Source organism: Mercenaria mercenaria, unplaced genomic scaffold, assembly GCF_021730395.1.
Source record: "Mercenaria mercenaria strain notata unplaced genomic scaffold, MADL_Memer_1 contig_3332, whole genome shotgun sequence".
Taxonomy (NCBI): Eukaryota; Metazoa; Mollusca; class Bivalvia; order Venerida; family Veneridae; genus Mercenaria; species Mercenaria mercenaria.
The window spans coordinates 20,473-37,544 of NW_026461459.1; the positions used below are offsets into that span (position 1 = coordinate 20,473).

General features: G+C 32.1%; 1 protein-coding gene across 2 annotated transcripts in view; it reads right to left on the reverse strand.

Moving 5' to 3' along the window:
* Positions 1-4,481: 4,481 nt before the first annotated feature.
* The window catches only part of LOC128552964 (uncharacterized), a 32,085-nt gene continuing 19,494 nt past the window's right edge, over positions 4,482-17,072 (reverse strand). Inside the window, exons 5-8 of one of the 2 annotated variants that reach the window (XM_053534058.1) lie at positions 8,430-8,822; positions 6,989-7,188; positions 6,531-6,721; positions 4,482-5,996 (exon numbers count right to left, since the gene is read on the reverse strand). In XM_053534058.1, coding sequence (XP_053390033.1) covers positions 7,052-7,188; positions 8,430-8,822 — 530 coding nt within the window. In that variant the 3' untranslated portion in view covers positions 4,482-5,996; positions 6,531-6,721; positions 6,989-7,051. Of the gene's footprint in view, positions 5,997-6,497; positions 6,722-6,988; positions 7,189-8,429; positions 8,823-17,072 lie in introns of both variants that reach the window. The other variant, XM_053534057.1, reaches the window with a different exon arrangement.

Here is a 17,072-nt window from a genome sequence, read left to right on the forward strand (position 1 = left end):
TTCATACAACAAGCCAAATTCGGTTGGGTCTTTATGAGACCTTCGGTTCAGCATATTCAATAACCAAATTTTAATTTAACTGAAAATGGGAGATAATGTTTTGTAAGCATTATTTTTATCAACTTATCTATTTTCGAAAGATATATTTTATCTATTAATATATAAAGTAATGAGGATATAGTAATATATTACAATTTAAAGATTTAAAGGCTAGATCAACTACTATATATGTGTCCCACCACCAAATCCGATAAACAGCTCCCGTCTTATCTGCTGCTTTTCAGCGATTATGTAACAGTGACTCATTAGAGAGCAATTAGCACGACAGGGGCCCAACTAGACCAAGAAGATGTGTGCAATGAAGTTGAAATAAATTAATTCTCTTTGGTGATAGTGGATTAATGATGATAATAACAATAATATTGTTTTAGTTTTTATTATTATAATGATAGTGATTAGTATCTGATTAATAAATATTATTATAATTATATAATATTACAAATAATAATAATAATAATAATAATAATAAATGTATAGCAGTAATATTACCGAGCATAGAGACACAATAAGATTTAAACGAGAATCACATACTTATCCTCAGCTGGAAGGTTGAGGGTTAAACAAGCGCTTAAAAGGGAGATGAAAAAATTTCATTTCACTAATTTCGCAGTACAATAGTATATGCCTCAGTGAAACATGGACGTCAAAATCGTCAAAGATAGACTTAAAAGGTTATAGTACTATACCGTATTTCACTCGTTTCGAAAATTTCAAAATAAAAGTGCCAAAAGATCAAGCGGTGGATTTATTATGTATGTTAAAGATAACAAACGGTGTTAAACCGATGAAAAAACGACATAGATTGTATTATGTGGCTGAAACTAGACAAATCTATTTTCAATTTAGACCAGCACTGGTACTTTGCTTTCACGTACATTGCACCAGAATCGTCAGTCGTGCACGAAATTTATAATGTTGACATTTTTGAGAAATTACAGAATGAAATAATAGAATACTCAGAATATGGAAGAACCATGTTATTTGGTGACTTTAACTGCATAATTGGACAGAAAAAAGATTATATTGAATTCGAAATGCTTATTGACTATGATTTCACGGACAAATTAAACGATAATCCGCCTCCACACCGGTCGCCGGACTAGAGATCAATCGTTTTGGGGATAATTTGATCGACCTCTGCAAAACATTTAATATGTGCATTTGTAATAATCGAACTGAAAATAGCCCGGGAGAAATTTACATGTATGACAGCGAATGGTGAAAGCGAAATTGACTTAGTTCTTACAAGATACTCGAACTTAAACTGTATAAACAATTTTGAAGTTGGTGATTATACAGTATATTCAAATCATACACCGGTATCATTTTCGCTGAAAATCAATACTATACCAGTTACGCAAAAAAAGTAGAAGTTTTGTATTTTCAAAGTGGAATGATGAATATAGGAACAGAACAGACAGAACATATAAGTTATTTTGATTTGTACAACGTACATCATCAAACATACAATAATTTCAGTTTAAAACTATATATAGGTCTAATGCGATATTTGGTACAGCAACATTTCAAATTATTTGAGGATGAAGAGTATAATGAAGCAATAAAGAAAAAGGCAAAGTTTTCGATATGATATTAGCCGTGATAAAAACTTATTAAATGAAACAATTAATAAAATGGAAAATTTCTATAGACGAAACGGTAAAGGCGTTTAGTGAATTTATTTGGAGCAAAGCAGACACATATTTTAAAAGGTCTGTAACTGTAAATGATAAAACAGTTTTCATAGATGCTAATTTAAATGAAAATAAGCGATGATTTAATGCGGAATGTCTTAAAAATAAGCAAATGTATCATGCTGCTTTGCAATAGTTTATATGTAATAAGAATGACCAAACCAGAATAAATTTGTTATAATCGAAGGAAGATTACAAATACTGTGTTAGAAAATCGAAGAATGTCTATAATATAAAACGATGTGCTGAAATGAACAAAATGCGAAGGAAAAAAAACCCTAGAGATTTCTGGAAAATGTTCGAAAACAGCAGTAAGTCAGGAAGCGGTGACGTGCCGATAGAACAATTTTATAATCATTTCAAGAATATTGCGTCTGAAAAGCGATCAGGGGAAAACGAAGAAACTGTGCAATTGGTATAAAATTTTGATGCCAACGAACACTCTTTTACTTTCTACGAATTAAATGAGCCAATATCGAGGGATGAAATCTTAGCGGCTACAAAAAAGCTGAATAGAAACAAAGTACCAGGATAAGATTCTTTGTAGTCTGAATATTTTATAGAATCGCTGGACTTAATAATTCAACCGCAAGAATCACTTTTCAATAAACTATTGCTAAGTGAAACTTTTACAGAGCAATGGTTTAAAGGAATAATTATCCCAGTTCATAAGAATGGACCAACTGACAATCCTAATAATTACAGGGGCATAACACTGGTTAGTTGTTTCGCCAAATTATTCATGACAGTTGTGAACAACAGATTAAAACGTTGGGCGGAAAATAATGATGTCATCACTGACGCGCAATTCGGTTTCAAGTCTAATTTTAGCACTACTGACGCTATTTTCTTGTTAAATGAAATTATACAGGATCATATGTGGAACCGATCTAAATTGTACTGCTTTGTTCTGGATCTCAAGAAAGCATATGATTTCATTGACAGAACATTTTTGTGGTTAAAAATGATAGAACGTGGCATTTATAGTAAACTTCTACTGTAACAGTAATTCGAAGCTTATAAAGTAACGTAAAATCATGTGTAAAGCAATTCAATACCCTTTCAAAGTTTCTCGAATATGACATGGTATTATTTTAAGGAGAGATCTGTTCACCGTTCTACTTTTCTTTATTTATTAATGACTTAGAAATAGAACTGCAGAGTAACCTTAATTCGGGGATTAATCTAATCCAAATATCGTTATATCTAATCCTTTTCGCAGACGATGGAGTGATTATGTCCGAAACAAGCGAAGGTCTTCAAGCTTGGATAAAATGTTTAAAACGGTATTGTGAAAAAATGGAGTTTAACGCTAAATGTACAAAAACGAAAATAATGGTTTTTCAAAATGGAAGAAGATTATCTGATAATGAGAAATGGTGTTACGGTGATGAAGAAATAGAGATTGTAGACAATTTTAATTACTAAGGAATGTTTCTAACCTCCTGTGGCTCATTCTGTACAGCGACAGTGGCATTGGCTGGAAAGGGTCTTAAAGCTGTAGGATCATTGTTTTCTATAACTAAGAGCATGATGGTACCAACAAATATAAAGTTTAACTTATTTGACTCCTTTGAAACTTCGGTACTCTCGTACTCCAGTGAAGTACGGGGGTTTTCAAGTGCTGACTGTATCGAACGTGTTCATAGGAACGTTTTAAACTGGATGTTTAATGTAAAAATATCTACTAATAGTACAAGACTATATGGTGAATCTGGAAGATTACCATTGATATATGAACGAAAAGTGAGACTGATAAAATATTTTCAAAAATTGCATAAGAGATATGAAAATTGTATATTAAATGTATATTTGGAAAATATGTTAAGGTTGACTGAAAACATTATTGATAATTGGTCACTGAACATGAAAAATATGCTGCATCAGCGAGGATTTGGTGAGGTCTGGGGTTTTCCCAGATCAGTAAAAATTAACCTGTTTCTGTCTGTTTTAAAACAAAGGCTAAAGGATACATTTATATCTAGCTGGTCTGAAAACCGGAACAGTTATCCATCCCTATATCTGTATAAGGAAATGAAACAAACGTTTGGAATGGCTGAATATCTTGAAGTGTTAAACAGTTTGAAATACAAACGTGCAATTGCTAAAATAAGACTCGGCTCACATGATTTGTTGGTATAGAAAGCTAGTCATACTACCAATCCAGTTCCACGAAATGAAAGACTGTGTTCGTTCGGTGCTTTAAATGATATAGAGGATGAATTTCATTTCATTTTAAAATGTACATTGTATAATACCTTAAGGAAAAAATCATTAAAATGTATTACTATAGGAATGCAAGTGTTAACTAATTCTCGAATTGTTTAATTGTTCAAACAAGTCAGTGCTTAATAAGCTAGCCTTATTCATTACTAAGGCTTTTAAACGAATACAATCTAATATCAGAAATGTAGAGATGTATAGAAAACTTACGAAAAGAAAGGGAAGAAAGGGAAAATGGGTTTCTCATACAGAATGTCATGCAATCACCTTTATTGGAATATAAATATTACTGAATAAAATCAAATTATTGTGTTTTATCTTAACTGAATTTTCTATTTCAAATATAAAAAGTTGCCTAAGTGTACTTTTTTCATGCTTTACTTTATAACACTAAAATGCATATTCGTTTATCAACCTTAGACAAAATTAATGTTTTTTACAATATTCTGCAAGTATTAAATTAAAACTTTTAGATGAATGAATATCAAATTTATATTTGTGCACTTCTCCAGACAAAACTTGAATTTTTTTTCCTTAAAACAAAATGAAATTTGTAACATATTCCTAAATAAGATTTTTTTATCATTTTATTATGTTTGATCACAACAAGTATTTTTTTCATGAAAATGTCAAAAAAATCTAACTTTTAAAGTTATAACATATCAATTATGCTTCCCCTTCTCACTAACTGATGCACTTTTCCAATAAACAATAACCCGTGTCTAACCGAATATTTTCACCAGGTAGCAGATAACCCTAATGTCTTGCCTATGGGAAACAATCCAGATATGCACGAATTGCTACATAATCAAGGGAGGCTACAATGTATAATTTGCTATGAAAACTGGCAATGATTAAAAAAATATAGAAGCCATATTCATAAAAAAAACTTGAATATCATCCATTTATTTTATGCTAACTAATGAAATACAGTTAAATAGTTTTATGTCTCATCATTCACACTGTGAAAATATGAAATCTATATTTCACACTGTGAGAGATATAGCTCCGCCCCCTCATATTGTGTATGAATTTTAAATTATTTGCTTAAAACAGGATGAAAATTGTAGTCGCACTTTCTCCTTTATAATACATTTCTCGATTCAAATTATTTTACTTAATGAGAATTTCATATCGTTATGCAGCAAAAAATAAAATAAAATGGAACTTTATGTTGTGTGCGTCTTTCTAACGTCACAACACGTCTGACGTCATGTCTGTTATGCGCGTCTGTTTCTCGCGCTGAGGTTAAAAATTGTTGCAAAATGCATATCTCAACGTAATTGAGCATTAAATAAAAATAAAATGTGTTGGTTTTCGTGAATAGTGAATATATCTCACCTCAAAGTGAGTAAAAGTTCACAATATTTGAATTTTTCTCAATTCTCAGTGAGATATATTCCATATTCCCACATAACAAACAAATATCCTCTATGTAATTACATCAAAGAAATAATATATCTCGTTTAGTGATTTGACGCTGATTAAATCACTGTTTGGAGTTCAGATGAGAAGGAATTATATCACAAGGGCGCAGCCCGAGCGATATAATAATACGCATCTGAACGAAAAACAATGCTTTATTCAGGGCCAAATCACTAAGTGAGATATATCATTTCGATTCTAACACGATACCAAGGGCCTTGAAGTACATCATTGACGGCATTCATTAAACATTGCCCGTTTTCAATTGGTTTCTTTTCCAACGCGCCGCTATGCCGTTTGACGCTATGACGTAATAATTGTGACGTCAGAACATTGAATTTTTGTAAAATAATTCATTTTAGCCTTCTTTGTTTAATAGGAATAAGAATCGGATCGTGCTAGAATGGCCTTTATTACATGGTCAACTGGTACAACACATTTTACATGTATTTTATTACCTCGTTCTGTCCGTGGAAATGCCCAGTCAGATTCATTTGAATCACTAGATTCGGAAGTATAAATGTCCGGTAATATAAATACATGCTCTGTTTCTTCTTGGATGCTTTTGTCTTTGTGACATTCTTTTAGATGACCCTATCAGATGGAAATTATTTTATTAGGTAATATTTCAATTAAACATACATCCAACACAATTCAAAACTGACAAGCGAATAAATGTACAACGTTGTTGGAAGTATAAATACTTAAGCACCGAACGCTAGTGATCCTGCCTTTTAAAACGGTTCATGTCTTCTACTGTTTATCTCAACATGTTGTATTTATATGCTTATTCATTTAACATTCAAAAGATATATTTGACTTAGTAGAATCTAAGACCATCAATATATCTATTTTGGGCCAGTTTATTTGATTTTATATTAACAATGTTTTGCATTTGTGATTTAAGCCTTTAGATATATTTGTATTCTGCATAAGATTTGGTGAAAATAGTTTCATTATAAATAATTGAAAACATCTATTCTTAAAATAAATGCAGATCAGTGGCGTAGTTTCTGGATTTTGGCAATTTTCAACACAAGATTTGCTCTACTGTAACATTACTGTACAAAAACAAACTTAACCAAAAAATACTACCGGTGAAACCCTTTGTTGTCTAGAATATTTTACCGTCTTGTCATCTAAATCCTGTACTGTCGATTCTTCAGGCATATTACCAAGACTCTTTCCTTCAGAACATTCCTCAGGAGCATCAGGCTGGTTCAGTTGGTTGCTATTTTGAACGCTGCTTTCCATAGAGGAGCAATCGCTACCACTGTCGGTACTTGACTTATCTATTCGTTGATATATCGTCTGGGATGCTTTTTCATTAATTAAACAAATGATTATAAAAAGATGCTATAATTATAACAGCTTCATATTTGATATAGTTATAGCAGATACATAATTTTGTAAATGATATGAGTTTAAGTATGTTATCATTGAAAGATTCAACCCATGTATTAAAGTCAATTCTCTTATTTAGTAAGCAAAGATGTAAATACGAAGAACAACAAACGATTATATAGCTGATCGAGTAAAATAATTGAGTTTAAATATACTCTATACTGCAAACAAATTTGACAAACCTGCATCAAAAAAGTATCCTAGTTCCTTCGTATCTGTTGACGTTTTCAGCTCTATTTTGTCATTTAAATGTTTCGACAACACTTTGTACTATTTGTAATCTGCTCTCTGCCGCACAATGATATCAGATGTTTCATTCCAGCTGGTGAGGACACTGTTATCGGAAGCCTTACGCCTGTCTCTTCTGGTTGTGTTGATTCGTCTTAAAAAGTAATGAATACAAATATAATCCATATTGTAAAGTCTATGATTTTTGTATGAACCTGTGTTTAGGTAAAGGTAAAGGTAAAGGTAAAGTTTCTTGTTTAACGTTGGTAGTCAACGAACCACCTGGAATGGATAGAACAACTTAATTCCAGCCGAGCCCATGGCAGGTGTCATAATTACCTCCCCAGCATCCAGTCTAGGCCGATACTGCTGAAAACAGTACACATTTAAGTAAATCACCCAACACTGAATACTAGTCGGGATATCAGCCGCGACCGGGAATCGAACCCGGACCGCTGGCGATGTTGTCCAACCTGCTAACCACTGCGCAACTGATTCCCTTCTGTGTTAAAGTAATAAGCCTTTCGCTGAAACTAGTAAATGCTCCTTGACATGGTTTTGTAGATTGACATTATGCAAAAATGTACCAAATAAGAATAAATACTGCAACACATGTAACACAGATATTTCATGTGCGTTGTATTTCGTTTAATTATGGTGAAAATAATTTTCAAGTTTCTATAAAATCCATCCAGAATACTTGAAATTTTCTCCAGTCGGACACACATTAGTTACACTAATCGATTTCATGCAAAGAGGTTTTTTACTATGGTTCTTGCATTCGACACCTCCTCTCTCATATCTATCAATATGTACAGTTTCTTCAAATTCCTTTCTTTTATTACAACCTTATTGCAAAACGTTAATACAATATTCTAGCCATAAGGCAATCATCTAAAACCTCCCCGTAGTAGTCGCATAATTAGGGGCATGATTCCAAAATTATTCAAGACAAAGTCACAATCCTTATGTCCTGTACTTCGGTCTTTCGCTGACTATCATCAGTTAAAATTACAACAATTGTGTTGCAGATTTTTTCTTTACATCTTATTGCCACCTACCATTGTGCCAAAATTCTCTAAATTCTCTCCCGTAGTTTCAAGGTACAAAGGCTTTTTTATTAATTGGATCTCATAATAAATTATCACGAGATTCGAAATTAAGACTTCCTGGTTCGTGCTCTGTCTGGTGAGCAAACATATCCAGTGACAGAACCATTTATTTTCATATTTCATGTTGGAAGCAGATATATAATAATATAGCCTGTGTATATTGTGTAAATATGCACTAAACATGTGCATGTGTTAAAAGCAGCCAGCCATTATTTGACTGTAAAATGCACAGAACTTGTGATCCATTTTAAATAAATCATTTGATAATTATAACATTACATACCTTGTAGATTTGAAATAGCCCATAGACAGTCGATGGGTACAACATAATACACTGCTAAGGCTGTGTCAAGGTAATATCCAAGCTCTTTTGATATGTTTTCAAATGATTCGTGACAGCTTTCACTCTCGAAGTAGTTAATCGTGTTTAACAAATCATTTGGTGATGTGCATTTAATCTGCAGCAATATACATTTGTTACTGATTGTGATATTTTTAACACTCTTGGACTTCTTTATTTCTTCCAATATCTTCAATACTTCTTTCTTCACTTCAGAGAAATCTGTAGTTTGTATTGATCTATCTAACGCTTCATGCCAAACTTCCGTCAATATTTTCTCTGCCAATTCCTTTTTCTCTTCATTTTTACCGACAGTTATCATCTTAAGTTCCAATTCTGGAAATTGGTAGCATACTATGATCGTTATTGAATATATATAATTACTTGTAGCTATGTAAAACATGTATTATCGATTGAATCGCTTTGCTCTGAATGACTCCAATTTTAGTCTTAGGTTTTGTATTACTTGATTGCTATTATTCTTCTTGGTTGTATTCTTTGCTTCCAAGGGATCTTTTTACAGATTTTATTGAATCAAATTTTCTAAGAACATTGAATTATACGAAACCCATAATTTGCAAAACCTTTATTATAAAAAAATGTCAATGCGCATAAATGAAAATGCTTAACATAATAAAAGTTAAAAACCTATACTTGCGTATACTAACAGTGAGATTCACTTATAAACAAAAGAAACCCAAAAGACTGGCACCAGACCAGGAAAAAATGCCACTGCACATGCTATACAAAACCCCTAGTTATACTATAAGAACTGTGGCCATGAACATGGATATTTACTAATGTGCATTTCTCACCTTAAACGTGGAGATCAGGAAATGTGTATTATGTATTATGCATTTTCGACCATATATTTTGCATACTGAAAATTCTAAAAGCGGTTTCAAAATTAAACATAAGGAGACCTGTGTCCCCAGTTCCTGTCACTGTACATTGTGTAATGACTCTAGATGAAATATGTAAAGATGTATGCAACATAAATTTTTAGGCACAAGGTCAAGGAGAAGGACTCTGGTATGGTTGAGTGAAATCTCAAACAGAACAGTAGGTGCACAATTTAACATGCTGTAAAATATTCCTCTTATGTTTCATGACTCGATGTCAAATACCTTTTGAGATACATGGGACACAAGCTTTATGTCCTTAATGCATACTTTGACAATGTCAAGGGCCATAACTCTGGTCTTGCAGAAAAAAATTCAAAACAAAGCTCAAATACAGAAATGCACATACTGAATGATATTCCTATATATTTTCATGGCTTTAAGTCAAATATTTTAAGACGATATAACACACACACTTGAAAGCATATAATGTATTTTTTCACTAAGTCATGGAGCATAACTTTTGTCGGATGAGTGAAATCCCAAACAAAACACCAGGCAAGCAACTTCATAATTTTATCCAACAATCCTCTAATATTTTATGACTCAAATGCTATTTGTGATACATGCGACACAAACTCAAATGCCCTTTATGCTAAGTTTTGACTAAATCAAGGGTCGTTACTCTGGACTGACTGACAGAAATACCAAGCAAAACCCATAAAAGTGCTCATACTCATACGCTGAATAATATTTCCATCATGTTCCACGACCTTAAATCAAATATGCAACAAAATCTGTTCTGCACTTTTATGCATACCTTCAATAAGTCAAGGGCTATAACTCTAGTCTTACTAATTTGAAATAAAATATCAAACAATACCTCTGGTGCGCAATTTCACATGCTAAATATAATTCCAATAAAATTATTCATAATCCTAGGACATTTGAGAAACATTCGACACAATTGCTCGCCTTTGTTATGCGTATCTTTGACTTAGTCTAGGGACATACCTCTGGTCTGGCTGTCTAAAATCTCAATTTAATCACCAAGACATCAGTTTGCATGCTGGTTAACAATCCTTTCAAATTTAAAAACTTCTACGTTTTGAGATAATATCCGAACGATAAGATACCTATTTTGTGTTTCGCCTTCGATAAAGCATTCCAGGGGCCTTTGTAAAAAATAATGTAATGTTGTGATGATTTAGTTTCAGCCAAAGGCTTTTTCTAATTTATACTTCATATTCATTTTCATAGTTAAATATTTAATACATTAAATGAGAGAAAAGTGAATATTGAATAAGACTATGATTTATGCATAACTTCCGGCATGTTGATACGCTAAGTTTGAAAATTCCACAGATTTGCGTTGATGCCAGTGCGACAAAAATCATAAACGATCCAATGGAGGTATACCGCGGATGTATTATATATACTTAGCTACATCCTGAGACATTTTCAGCCTACCGATTCTGTTTCTATGATAAAAACAAACAAAACCCCGGTTTTAGGACACTAAATTTTGAGGCAAAAATGACCCAAGATGTATATCTTGCGCGACCTGTACTGTATTATCTGCAAATGACTATCCTAAAACATTTGTATATTTCAAAGCATGTGACTAGACGAAAATAATTATAGAAAGAAAAGTATCTCATAACCATTTGCTTTTTCCACAAATTTGAGCTAAATCTGATGGATAACCGTTTCCCATTTCGTCTGACTTACTTTACCTCAGGTAAGGTTTTAGACCCGGCTGTCTACACGGAGCTAGGAAAATAAATTCTAGCAATTATTTTTTTTACACAATAATTACTCGTCAGCAGGAATCCTTACTTCTATAAACATCATAAGCAACCGCTTAGCTCAGTAGGTAAGAGCGTTGGTCTACGGATCTCGGGGTCGCGAGTTCGATCCTCGGGCGGGGCGTATGTTCTCCGTGACTATTTGATAAACGACATTGTGTCTGAAATCACTAGTCCTCCACCTCTGATAATTCATGTGGGGAAGTTGGCAGTTACTTGCGGAGAACAGGTTTGAACTGGTACAGAATCCAGGAACACAGGTTAGGTTAACTGCCCGCCGTTACATGACTGAAATACTGTTGAAAAACGGCGTTAAACCCAAAACAAACAAACAAACAAAACCAGTTGAATATCAATGCCTCTAAAATTCATCTAACTATTTTATTTAAAGCAAGTACACGGGCCACATACGAAACTGGCCCTTGCCACTTTAAATACAGAGTACAATTTAAACCAAATTGACTTTTTATGTCATAGCAAACAGGACTGATTTAGATAAAACAACGATCATCCAGTATATGTTCTACAAGTACGTACATTTGTTCTAGACTGTTTTTCTCAAGTTATATTTAGTATCCTAATACTTTAATCATTACAAACAGTAACACATTCCGCTACGAAATGTTCTTTCTTATAAAAGTGTTACAAAATAGATGTTAACTTATGTCTATAGGCTGATCACTACCAAACAGAATGTAAGCCTCCGCAGGTCTAGCCGCAGATCTAGTCACAAGTAGTCAAAATAAAATAGTATTAATCTTTCTTCCTTTACTAGTGCATTTTCTCGGCAGCAACGTGCTTACTTTTACCATACCGCGTTTCAGTATGTATCAATTTGTAGTCTATTGAAATCGGCATGTTCCTATCGCATGCTAGGTAAAATGGCGGCGTAAGAATTTAATAATGTTTCGAAAAGAGAAATTGAAAGAAGCGAAAAGTAGTAAATTCAGCGGGTTGTATTTAACGAACTGTAGTTTTCTTATATAAAAGTTAACACCCCCTTTATTTTTGTTTTTCTAAAGTAGCGATCTAGTTCTTTATGGGTATATAAGTCTCTGAAAGTCTGATATGCTAGAAAATGTGGAAAATCCGTTATGAAGTAAGTCGATATTATATGAAACAAGAGATCACAGATTGATCTTGGCGCCCACCAATGTGCCATTTTTGAGTGTTCCAAATTTCAAGACTTATTGACTAGCTCAAGGTCAAATTTTATTTTCGCACACAACACTGTGCATGTGGTCCATGTATGTGGTCCAAATTTGAAAGCTGTAGCTTGAGAAATGTGAAAGTAAGTCACTAGATCAATTTTAAGGACAAAGTTCTTTGTACACAAAACTATGCATGTGCATCTAGTTTGAAGGCTTTAGTTTGAGAAATTTGGAAGTAGGTCACTATGTCAATCTTAAGGTCAAAGTTTATTTCGGTACACAAAACTATGCAAGTGGTCCAAATTTAAATGCTTTAGCTTGAGAAATGTGCAAGTAGGTCACTAGGTCAAAATCAAGGTCAAATTGCATTTCAGAACACACATCTATGCATGTGGTCCAAATTTGAAGCCTGTACTGTGAAGGTAGGTCATCAGGTCTATGTCACGGTCAAAGTTTGTTTCGGTACACAATCCTATGCATGTGGTCTAAATTTGAAGCCAGTAGCTACAGAAATGTGAAAGTTGGTCACTTGGTCAATCTTAAGGTCAAAGTTCATTTCGGTACAAAAAACTATGTAAGTGGTCCAAATTTGAAGGCTGTAGCTTGAGAAATGTGAAAGTTGGTCACTAGGTCAAAATCAAGGTCAAATTTATTTCGCAACGTGCTCCAAATTTAAAGCCTGTACCTTCAAAAATGTGAAAGTAGGTCAATGTCAAGGTCAAAGTTTGTTTCGGTATACAAAATTATGCATGTGGTCCAAATTTGAAGGCTGTAGTTTGAGAAATGTGAAATAGTCCGATCAATTCGTAACAGAAAATGCCAAAATACTTCAGAAATTGGGAAAAGCACCAGAGCTTTTTATTAAAGCATAAAAACATTATTTTCATGGGACCCATTTGATATCTGTGAAGATGGCTGATACGGCGGCCATTTTCCAAAATAGCCACCAAAACTCAATATTCATCTTACAATATTCTAATGAAAGGTCATTATATTTATATTCATCCCAAAAATGCACAAAATATCAATGTATATGATAAAAAGATCCTACATTTGCATCAACTGCAAAAATAACAATTCAAATGAAAGTAGTATAAGAAATGAGGGTTCTGGCGCAGTTTGACCTCACTTGTCCCCTTGCTCGATTCACTAAGCACACTTTGATCTTACCCTAAGTTTCTGTCTTAAAATACTAACTCGGTGCATTTGTACCCTGAAAATCTTTGATGGACGTAAGGTTGAAGGGTCAGTCTGACCTTATTTAACCTATAGTCCTTGGCCAGTCCAGACAAATGCCGGACAATTCAAAAACCACAGGTTTTAAACCTAATAAAAAGTTTTAAATACATATGATATAGATGAGTTTACAGAACAGAATATATTGTTTGAAAGAAAGAAGATTTACTGATAATATAAATCCTTATTATGTTACAGCAAAAAACGGGAAAAGAATGATAATGGCTACCTGTTCATCTTGTGGAAGAATGAAATCAAAATTTATTAAAAGTACTATCACAGCAGGTAATTTAGACATCCATAAAGCAATGTTACCTTTATTACGTAAAAATGGTTTAACACTTCCAGGATATAACTATTGCGGGCCAGGAAATCCTTTAGATAATGGACCTCCTGTCAACGAACTGGACGCAATATGCAAGACCCATGACTTTTGCTACGACAGCGGTGTAAAAAAAAGTATACGTGACAAACAAATGCTTTCCAACTTAAAAAACACAAATCAAAAACATTTGGAGAAAAGATTGCAAAACATTTAGTTGTAAAACCTGCAATTAAAACGAAATATAAACTTGGTCTGGGACATAAGTCAAAAAACGGGAAAAGGGGGTAGAGTATACCCCCGAAATAACTGCAGAGCCGGTAACTCTGAGCTACCGCTGGAGCGATGAACTAGCAGAAGAATTACACAAACCAATTAAAAGAAAAGTTAGGAAACGAAGAGTGATTGTCCACGACATTGATGATACTTGGTCAGCTGATTTAGTTGATATGCAAGCTTTTTCAAAATATAATAAAGGAGTAAAGTACTCGTTAACCGTTATTGATATATTTAGTAAATATGCTTGGGTTATTCCATTAAAGAATAAAACTGGAGAATCTGTTACAGAAGCATTTGAAAAAATAATTTCTGAAGACAGAACACCAACAAATTTATGGGTAGATGAAGGAAAAGAATTTTATAATAAAAGGTTTGAATCATTTTTGAATAAAAATAAGATTAACATGTACCATACATTTAATGAAGGAAAGGCTGTAGTAATAGAAAGATTTAATAGAAGTTTAAAAAGAATAATGTGGAAATATTTTACAGCAAATAATACTTACACTTATTTAGATAATTTGCAGGATATGGTTGATAAATATAACAAAACAAAACACTCTAGTATAAAAATGACACCAACCGAAGCTAGTAAAAACTTAAATAAAGGTACTGTTTACTTTAATTTATAGGGTAATTTAAAGATACCAAAGAGTAAAGCAAAATTTAAAATTGGTGATCGTGTTCGCTTAAGCAAACTGAAAAGACATTTTGAAAAAGGATATACACCAAACTGGACAGAGGAAATATTTATAATTCATGGAATTAATAATACAAATCCCAGAACGTACACTATAAAAGATTTAAATAATGAAATAATTCAAGGTTCATTTTATGAACAAGAACTTTTACCTACTAAACAAGAGGTTTTTAGAATAGAAAATGTGATTAAACGAGACTATAAGAAAAAACAAGCTTTAGTAAAATGGAAAGGTTACAATGAAAAATTTAATAGTTGGGTTCCGTTTAGTGAATTGGAAGAAATTTAAATTGAAAACATATTATATAAAAGAGTAATAAAAATCTAATTTCTAATAATGGAATAGAAACAATAGATCAATTAATTATTCACTTAACTAAACTAGCTGCTGCTTACAGAAAAAGTTACAAGTTTTGTGGAAGAATAAATACAGGATTACAGATTACAGCAGGTATCTTTGGTTGCTCAGCTGCATTAGCACTTGTTCCAGCTATTCCTATATTTGTAGCAGTTGCTGGTGCTGTTCCATCAATAATTACTATATTTATTAATAGACTTAAAGTTGAAGACAAAAAAAGCTATTTTAAAATTACATCACCACAAAATAAAACAACTAATAACAAAAGCACATATCGGAAAAGTAAATAAAGAAGAAGAGAAAAAAGTTATTCAGGATATTTTTACAATACTGTTAGAAATGCAGAAAGAAAAAAATATTCAATGCCTTTTGAAACATATATGAAAGAATTTAAACTTAATAGATATAAAAGTAAAAAAGAAGAAGAGTTGTATTAAATTTTACATGTGTTTTTTAAAGATTTTTTTCTATAAGTATATTATATATAGATGGTTAATAGAAAGGTAGATAGAATGATTATGCCAAAATTATCTAGCACTTTAGGAGAAATAATGAATCCAGACAATAGTCGTATAAAAAAGTACTAAAAAGAAGAAACGTTATTAAATCAAAACTTGATCAAATAGTTAGCGATGAATATAAAAATCATGTCATTGATAAATTACAAAATGTTATAGATCCTTATTTATTAGAAAAGAATTTATTTGAATGGGACTGTGGTTGTTTAATGTTAGAAGAGGAAAATGCCGGAAGGTTATGTGATTGTCCCAGACCAAATAATTATCGAAACAACCCCAAAACAGTTATTGCAACTGAATTAGATACCAATAATGAAAAAACATATAAAAGCACTTACAAAGCATCCAAAGAACTTGGTATTAATGCTGGGGTAATAAAAATGTGTTGTGAAGGGACAAACCGAGTAAAATGTGGAATATCAAAAGTTAATGGAAAAAGATATAAATTTAAATATTATTAATTTTATTTCATTTTGCTTGAAGATTTTTTTCTAAATATAATATATAGATGGAAATTGAGAGATCAAAAAATCAATATATTAAGAAATTTGAAATTAAAATTACATATAGACAAGATCCAAAAAATCAATTATATTTAACTATGAACGACTCTTATGAAATACTTAAATCCGAACTTAAAACTTTAAAAGGTATAAAAATAAATATTGTACTAAAAATAACTTTTGTAAAAATGAGTGCAACAGATACAATATATAAATCAGCTTATTTTCAATCAAAGGCTTTAGAAATTTTTAACACAAACGAAATAAAAAACAGTTTACGTCAAGCTTTTGATGAAATAATAAATAGAATTGGTAATTGGATTTCAGAAGGAAGTGGCTGGAGAATAGAGTCAGTTGATGCTCATTATATAAACAGATATAAGTATAGTCCTTTGGCTGCTTCAAGTTATTTAGAGTTACCAAAATTATTACAAAATCCGAAGAAAGGATTAATAAATATAAAGAATGATGATAATGAATGTTTTAGATGGTGTCATTTAGCTTACAAATTTCCTGTTGAAAAAGATCCTCAAAGAGTTTCAAATTATAAAAAAAAACATATAGATAAACTCAATTATAAAGGAATAAAGTTTCCTGTTACGTTAAACCAAATACCTAAAATTGAAACTCAAAATGATATTTCATTTAATATATTTGGTTATGAAGAACCTACGGGAATTTATCCATTGTACATATCAAAATATCAATACGAAGAACACTGTGACATGTTGCTAATTAATAACGAAAAAACACAGCAACAACATTATGTTTGGATTAAAGACTTTAATAGATTAATGTTTAAAAAAACAAAATGTAAAAATAAAAAACATTTTTGCAAATCATGCTTACAAAATTTTTCACAAGAAAAA